This window comes from Bos mutus, chromosome 11 (genome assembly GCF_027580195.1).
Source record: "Bos mutus isolate GX-2022 chromosome 11, NWIPB_WYAK_1.1, whole genome shotgun sequence".
Taxonomy (NCBI): Eukaryota; Metazoa; Chordata; class Mammalia; order Artiodactyla; family Bovidae; genus Bos; species Bos mutus.
Genome location: NC_091627.1, coordinates 13,006,227 through 13,015,502, shown reverse-complemented (window position 1 = coordinate 13,015,502; position 9,276 = coordinate 13,006,227). Strand labels below are relative to the sequence as shown.

The 9,276-nt window shown below is 42.4% G+C and overlaps 1 protein-coding gene across 1 annotated transcript; it reads left to right on the top strand.

The window, feature by feature from the left end:
* The first annotated feature begins 8,077 nt into the window (after positions 1-8,077).
* On the top strand, positions 8,078-9,007 carry LOC102278471 (olfactory receptor 1L6). The gene has a single exon (XM_014481431.2). The coding sequence runs from the start codon at positions 8,078-8,080 to the stop codon at positions 9,005-9,007; it is 930 nt and encodes a 309-aa protein (XP_014336917.2).
* The last annotated feature ends 269 nt before the right edge of the window (positions 9,008-9,276 follow it).

The window sequence follows — 9,276 nt, the reverse complement described above, 5'->3', positions numbered from 1 at the left end:
AACTTTGGAAGCAAAAATATAAGTTAGATCATGCTCTTCCACTGCTAAAACCTGTGCAATGACCCAAGGCTTCCTACTGCACTCAGAGAAATAGCCAAAGCCTTGTCATAGCCACCAGATCCTACATGATCTGGCCCCTAGCTTTCTGCCTTCACATATTGTTGTTTGCTCTCTAATGTACTCCTGCACAGAAACATTGATCTCTGGTATTCGTTAAATAAACATGGATTGCTCCCACCTCAGGACATTTGAATTGACCATTTTCACTGTCTGAAATGCTTTCCCTCAGACACTTGGGCATAGCTACACTTCTGTTTCTCTCCATGTTCAGGCTTTAATGAAATGACACTCAAAACCCATGACCTTTTCATCTTGAGTACACAAATGGCCCATATTTCCCAGCTTTTCTTATAGTTAAGTGTGGCCATGTAACTGAGCTCTAGTCAAAAGAATGTGGATGGAAAGGATACACACCACTTTTCAGCCTGATCCATTCAAGTCTCCTCACCTGCAACCCTCTCTCTTAATAAAAATACTAGCTGAAGAGATGCCCCTGAGGAAATAGATGGGGTAGAGCTGCAAGAAGGAGGAATCCTGGGACCCTGAAGGACTGCATGGAAGTCACATTCACATTGAACTTTGTGTCAACAAGAGGTAAACTTTTATTGTAGAAATAAAAAATAAATAGGTGTAATTCCCTGATGGCTCTGTGGTAAAGAATTTGCCTGCCAATGCAGGAGATGCAGGTTTGATACTTGGGTCAGGAAGATCCCCTGGAGAAGGAAATGGAAACCCACTGCAGTATTCTTGCCTGGGAAATCCCATGGACAGAGAAGACTGGTGGGCTACATTTCCTGGGGTTGCAAAAGGGCTATACATGACTTAAACACAAAAATAAATAAATAAATAATAGGACATCCCTCAGTGTGCTATTGTAGAGACTGAAAGCAATGATGACTAGAAAGCAGTCAGCACAAAACCTCAGAATGTACTCAATGCATATTATTTGTGGTAGTGAAAGATAGTGTATGAAATTATGAGAAAATAATATCTGATATGCATTAAAAGTGCCTCAATTGGTAATGTCTTAATTGTTAAGAATTATGCAAAGTTTGCCAAAGAGTACTAAGTTTCAGTTAACAAAGTGAACTCACTCAGTCGTATCTGACTCTTTGCGATCCTGTGGACTGTAGCCTACCAGTCTCCTCCGTCCATGGGATTCTCCAGGCAAGAATACTGGAGTGGGTTGCCATTTCCTTCTCCAGGGGATCTTCCTGACCCAGGGATCGAACCTGGGTCTCCTGCAGATGCTTTGCCCTCTGAGTCACCAGGGAAGCCCAAGTTTCAGTTATGTCAGCAAATAAATTACAGACATCTAATGTAGAACATGGTGACTAAAGTTAATGATACTGTCTTGTATACTTGAAATCTGCTAAGAAGGTAAATCTTAAGTGTTCTCACCACACACAAACACACACAGACACTAAAAGTAACTATATGAGGTGATGAATGTTAATTAGCTTGATTGTGGTGATCATTTCACAACCTACACATATATCACAACATCAAATAGTACAACTTAAACATACAGTTTGTATTTGTCAAGTATAACTCAACAAAGCTAAAAATATATGCATCTTAGATCAGTCTCCCAAGGCAATAGAAATAAAAGCAAGAATAAACAAATGAGACCTAATCAAACTTAAAGCCTTCTCACAGAACGTGCTGTGTGCTAAGTCAGCTTCAGTCGTGTCTGACTATGTGACCCTATGGACTGTACCCCACCAGGCTCCTCTGTCCATGGAAGTCTCCAGGCAAGAATACTGGAGTGGGCTGCCATTTCCTTCTCCAGGGGATCTTCCTGACCCAGGGATCAAACCAGCATCTCTTATGTCTCCAGCTTTGGCAGGCATATTCTTTACCACTAGCACCAACCAGGAGGCCCTCTCACAAAAATTAAGCCCTTGTCAGTCACATCTTTGGCATTTTCTCCCAGTTACTTTGGTATTTTCTCCCAGTTGCCATAAACAAAATGAAAGACAACCTATGGACTGGGAGAAAATGCCAATGATGTGATTGACAAGGGCTTAATTTCCAAAATATACAAACATTTCATACAACTCAACAATAGTAACAACAACAACAAAACAACTCAATAAAAAAATGGGCAGAATTCCTAAATAGACCTTTCTTCAACGAAGACATATAGATGGCCAACACATATAGACACATGAAGATGCTCAATGTCACTAATTACTAGAGAAATGCAAATCAAAACTATAATGGGATACCACTTCACAACGGTGAGGGAGTCATCACAGACATTCTCAGGTGTAGTTTCTGCATGACAAAGTAGAGGAAGTGTGGAATTTAGGAGCAACACCCTTGAATTTGAACTTAGCTGCAGTACTTCCAACCTATGTGACTTTGGGCAAATTATCTGGTGAGATTGAGTCTCATTTCCCTCATTTGTTAAAACAAGGGTACTGCACTTGAAGAGCTGTATATAAAATGCCACATAATTGTTCAATACGTGGTTATTACTATGTGAACATATTCTCATTCTTGAGCTTATGTAATTCTCCAGTCAATACTCTCTGGTACACAAGTACTAAAAAACCCATAAATAACGAACCTAAAATTCAGAGAGGCTAAGAGTTTGCCCCAAATCACAACTAATTGGCTGATGAAAGCCCAGGAATCTGCACTCTCAAGATCCTTTCTATGGTACCACACATCATTCCTCCATCCCAGGGATGGCCCCAGGTCCAAGCCTTCTCTAGTTATCTACCTCCACACCCTTAAAATCATAATAATAATAAGCCATTAATTATCAAAGATTTGAAGAAACTTGTCACCCCAGAATCCTAAGTTTCCATAGTTTTTACTCTTCTCCCAAGCCTTCCTTCTTAATGAGCTCCCTGGGGGTGGTAGATTGCTAGATGGAATGCCTGTGTGTCTCCTTGGGGTGAAATCATGTAGAGGACAATCACCTCCTTTTGGGTCCCCACTCTTACTCATCATTGGAGTAAATCTTCAGAGGCCAGTGGTGGTAGCTAAGGAGGGGAGACAGCCTTGGGTCCCAGATGCCTGGGGCTACATTGAAAGATTACTTCTCTAAAGGGAGAGAGAGAGGTGTCTGAGATGACAACCACACTCACAACAATTCTCAGGGTCTAGTGAGTCCCATCAGCTCCCACCTGAAGCCTGGAAATTTTCTTTCCTCACTTGATATGGGAGCTCTACTGACCTCCATACCTCTGTCTTCCTCCCCTAATCACCAAGGCCAATGAGACTGAAGAGAAAATGCCTGGACTCGTTAATGGCCACACCAAAGATCATCATCCCTTTTCTGAGTAAGTAGCCATTATATTGAACCTCATCATTATGCCTAAATCCTACAAATTCTTATGTATTAGAAACTGAGAGATCATCTTGCAAAACACCCTCTTTTTACAAGGACATAATATGAGGCTCAGCATGGCTGAGACCACAAACCAGGTCCAATGTTCTCCACACTTCTCTGTTTCTGCTTCCCCATTTATATAAACACAAGAAGGATTTGTTCTTGGTGGGTAAGACCCCAAGGAAAGAAGCTCTGTACTTAAGATGGGATAGATGTAACTGCCCTGATGCTGTCACATAGAACCCAGCTACTGTTGACCTAACCTAGCCCCTGGTTGTCCCCAAAACCAGGGCTACTGAGGAAGACTCCAGATGCTATGGCCTCTGAGCATCTTCAGAATAGCATGGGCCATAAGTTGACCCATGACACTAGTAAGGGGATATTGAGCAGTGTTAGTCTTTCAGTCATGTCTGACTTTGTGACCCCATGAACTGTAGCCCACCAGGCTCCTCTGTCCATGGGATTCTCCAGGCAAGAATACTGGAGTGGGTTTCCATGCCCTTCTCCAAAGGATCTTCCTGACCCAAGGCTTGAACCCAGGACTGAGGTATTGGGTGAATCACTCCTTTCTGCCTACATAAAGCGAGTATGTTATTTTCAAATACGTCTTCCTAATATTTCTTGAAGTAATGCAGTGTGTAAAACACTAGATAGAAGAATTTCTCCAGTGAAAGAGGAAGAGACCTAGAGTCTCTCCCATTCATAATTCCATTCAGCTTCTCAGCCCCTCCTGGTGTGGTCTCTGAGTCCCCCATGAAAGCACAGTTCAGAAACCTATGAACTGCATAACTTCTTAAGATCATTTTCATCATCAGCAACCTAAAATTTTACAAATATCCCCCAGAAATTTACAGTCTAAAAGGAAATACTTGGCCATCACATAAGGAGCTTCAGCCATGCCAACCAGTAGTTCAAAAAGGTGACTATAGACAGTGGAATGATGCCAAGTCCTACTGGGTAAGGTTTGGAAGAGACTGGGGAAAATTTCACCCAGAGAATAAGCCTGGGGACATGTTGCTATTTTCAAACATCAGAATGGCCATAGTGGTTCTTCTGAGCTCCGTGGTTGGCATGCAATGAAAATGTGCTGAGTGAATTATGAATTGGTGAAGCAAACCATGAAGGAAAAGCATAACTAACATCACTAGCAAAGAATAAAGTCAGCTAACAGAGGATGCTGGTACTGCCAGGCTTAGTAGAATCCTTGGCTCTGGCATTTCAATCCAAGACATAGACGTAATCCAGTTTTGTTTACAAAGGATCAAGGGACACAGTTTAGGAGGTGGTGGGCACTGTTTACCAGAAATGCTGCAGTTGGATAACCTGGCATCTGTGTTCCTGATGGGTTCATGCTCCAAGAAGTAGAAGGAAGAGAAGTCCCCTGAGTTCAAGTTAAGACTTGATACAGTATTCTTTTCCTATGATACAGTATTCATAGAGTTCAGATGCAAAGGAGTAAATTAACCACACACCTCAGTTCATATTGCCAACACTGGGCCCCTTTCTTATTTTATTTGCTTCCTCAATCACACATGAATTTATATACCAACACCCCATTCCCCCTGCCCTCATCCATGGTGACATGCTTAATGTTTAACTCTGTGTATAGACAGACGTTCTGATTTGTTGCATTTTGAAATATTTTAAGCTATATCCTGTGATATTTTGATATACACTATAAAATGATTATCACAGTGTTGCATTTTTAATGTATATAAACCATTTTGTGTTATAGATCTCATTTATTGTCTTACTTTTTCACTCAGATTATGTTTTCAAAATATACCAGTGTTGCTATCAATACTTCTCATCAGTTGCTTCTAAACAGCTGCACTGGGGACTTCCTTAGTGGTACAGTGGTTAAGACTTCATCTTTCAATGCAGGGGACACAGGTTTGATCCCTGATGGGGGAGCTAAGATCCCACATACCCCATGGCCTGGCCAATAAATAAAATTAAATAAATAAATAAACAGGTGCATTGTACCCCTCAGTACTCTTCTGTCACATTTGCCATCCCAGTGATGGACACCCAGATTGCCACGAGCTCCCCATGACCATGAATGAGTGTACAAGAATATCTTCATCCATAAGCTTTTATCTGCCTGGATGGAAATTTCTCCAGGATATCCATGTAGGAGCAGGATTACTTATCATGAAATGTTCTTGAAACTTTGGTATAATTTACCTTAAAACCATTTGGGACTGAGGTTTTTTGAGAGGAAAATGGTTTTGATTACCATTTCTATTTTTTCAATTAATTAATACCTTGTTTCCCTGGAAAGACCAATTTAGTCCTAGGTATGCACTCTGTTGTTCTTTCCTCACCTCCTTAGTACTTATCTGCCTTCCAATGACCACTTCAGTCTCCTCCCCCTAAACACACTAGCCCCGTTACCTTCTGCCTGGCTCCCTCTAGACTGCATCTACTATTTTTTAGCTGTACCCACTTTGGTACAGAATACTAGAAAGAAATATTAATAGTAGTATAAATAATATTTGCATAGAAACTTGTAGATTTCACTTAGTAATGTCTGACTCTTTGCAACCCCATGGACTATAGTTCACCAGGCTCTTCTGCCCATGGGACTTGAGTGTAGATCTCAAACACTTTTCAAATATGCCATTTTTTTTGGTAACAATATATTCTTTTTTATTATGGTAAGATATATGTAGCATAAAATGGCCATTTTAACCATTTTTAAGTGTGCAGTTTAGTGGTATTCAATACATTCATAATGTTGTATAACCTCGCCACTATCAAATATGCCATCTTATTTGAACTGAATAATAAACTTATAGAAATGATATTTTATTTTTCCCATTTTTCAGGTGAGAAAATAGATGGAAACATAGAAATATTCCCAGGGGAAGTAGCAAGTATCTGAACCAGAACCAATTCCCAAATCACCAAATTTTCCCATCGACTCTACTGATTTCTGGAGACTAGTCTCCAAGTTGCTAGTGTAAAACCCACAATCTTGCAAGGGGTGATCAGGGTGATGTATCTGGTTCAACCTGTCAGGATTCATTATGCAGCTACCATTAGCCAAGTCCTATGCAAGTCACTTAAAACAATGGGGAGTGCAACAGACTTGAACCCTGCCTTGGTAGTGCTTTCATCATAAAACTCTCCAAGTGGTGTCCCTGTCCTAGTGGTTCCTTTCAATTTGTACCAAGCACTAAGTATCTCAGAGAGAAAGGAAATGCTTCAGAAAACAATGCTACTGTATGCACCTACGTGTTAGTGTACTAAAGGAGAAACTAAAAGTCTGAGTTCTCCTAAGCAGGGCAGGGACTTTTATTCAAGATCACTAAGCATCAAAAATGTATCATTAGTACTTGTGTTTGCTTTTGACCCTTCAAAAGGATCAGAAAGATTCTGAGGACACAAGGCATACAGGATGTGCCATGCATGCATACTAAATCGCCTCAGTCGTGTCTGACTCTTTACTTCAGGCTTTTTCCAGGCAAGAATACTGGAGTGGGTTGCCACAAACCAAGGATCAAACCCAATCGCAAACCCACGCCTGCCTTGACAGGCTGGTTTCTTACCACTAGCACCACCTGCCTGGATGTGGAAAAATCTGCATCTCTAACTCTGCCCACAGGATGTGGACTTCCTCTAACTCAAAATCTGCATCTCTAACTCTGTCCTCTCTTTTCTGGGAGTATTTGACCACCACTTGTAGGCTTTCCTTTCTGCTGTTTTCTCTGAAGATAATCCTGTCCCTAGAAAGGGTGGACACAGGGAGTGTGTGTTCTGTAACTCAGTGGTCCCAGTATCGACCCAGATGGCTGCTGGCTGCTTCAAACTCTATGTCCCAATCAGTTCTGGACTTGCTCCCTTTTAACTGAGTTCCAACTTGGTAAATAGACGACTAGGGCATCAGTTCCTGCCAGACTGGAGCCTTGGCTCAGTGTCCCCTGTTCTTGCCTTTGGGGGACAGAAATGACCTATTCCTGAGGCTCAGCATCTTCCTAATAAGGTCACTGCTTTTTGCCAGAATGCTGCATCTTCTCACATTTCCGTGGCCCACACTACCACCCTATGGATGCTTCTTGCCTATAAGAGCACTTGCCTCTTAGTTCCTCTATTTCTTCTTTGATGTCCATCCACCTGCATAAATCACCAAATTTAATGTTGGTTAAATAGGCTCCCTCTGCCAGAAACATTTCTCCAATTTGCCATTCACCCTCGACAGATCCCCACGCTGATGGAACCGGGTGTCCATCACCAGAATCATCTGGCCAGGAGGCAGCTGAAGATTAGCATACTGATTAATAACTGAGGCCAGACACAGCAAAACGATATCTTAGATACAGCTTGGGAAATCAAGCAAACGGATCCTTTCTGAACACTTTTTTTAGACCTTTACCATTTAACCAAAGGAGATGGATATTACAAGTTTTATCTTTTGGACAAGGAACAGGAATTGAAGCATCCTGTTCAAGATGAGTCAGACACAAAGTTGGAATTGAAATCAAGGTATGTCAAGACCAACCATATGAAGTTATATCATAGAATATATGATGGTCTACATGAATAATTCCCTTCATGGGATGCACAAGCTGGAATAAATTATGCAATATCTCCTCTAGCAGACTGAAGACCCCAAGCCACACAACACACACCTAATATTCCTTTATATTTTTTATTTGCAGGAGATCAATGATGAGGGGAAACCAGAGCCACATCACTGAATTCCTCCTTCTGGGACTGACCAGTGACCCCAAACAGCAGGTGTGGCTCTTTGCCAGCTTCCTGGCCATGTACCTGGTCAATGTGGGAGGCAACTCAGTCATCATTGCAGCCGTCCGGGGGGATGCCCACCTCCACACCGCCATGTACTTCTTCCTCTCCAACTTGTCCCTGGTAGACATCTGCTTTACAACTGTCATCGTGCCACAAATGTTACTGAACGTGCTGACTCAGAGAAAGGCCATCCTCTTCGCCCAGTGTCTGGCCCAGATGTATTTTTTTGTGGCCTTTGGGATCACTGACAGCTTCCTCCTGGCTGCCATGGCCTTGGACCGCTACGTGGCCATCTGCCACCCACTACGTTACACCACCACCATGAACCCCAGATGCTGCCTCCAGCTCGTGACAGCATCCTGGCTGGTATCCCACCTCCACTCCCTCACCCACACCATCCTTATGGCCCGCCTCTCCTTCTGTGGGCCCAATGTCATCCACCACTTCTTCTGTGATGTCCAGCCTCTGCTGATGCTCTCCTGCTCTGACACCTCTCTCAATGAGCTCTTGGCCTTCACAGAGGGCTCCTTTGTGATCATGAGTCCCTTCATCTTCATTACTGTCTCTTATGTCTATATCACCCGTGCTGTTCTGAGAGTCCCTTCTGGGAGAGGCAGGTACAAGGTCTTCTCCACCTGTGGGTCCCACCTCACGGTTGTGGCACTATTCTATGGAACTGTAATATCTGTGTACATCCGCCCCTCATCCACCTACTCAGTGATGAAGGACCGTGTGATCACTGTCATCTATACAGTAGTTATCCCCATGATGAACCCTTTTATCTATAGCCTTAGGAACAAAGACATGAAACAGGCTATGAAAAAACTGATGAGGAAGACCAACTAGCATAACTTCTAGAGGTACACCTCAGCATTCATTCATTCAATGCGAACTTATGAAACAGGGACTTCCCTGGTGGTCCAGTGGCCAAGACTCTGAACTCCCAAAGCAGGGGACCCAGGTTCGATCCCTGGTCAGAGAACTAGACCCCACATGCCACAACTAAGACCTGGTGCAGCCAAATATAAATAAATAAATACTTTTTAAAAAAGAATTTGTGAAACACCTGCTCTGTGCTAGGAATTGTATTCAGTTGCAAAATGGCAAAATATGAA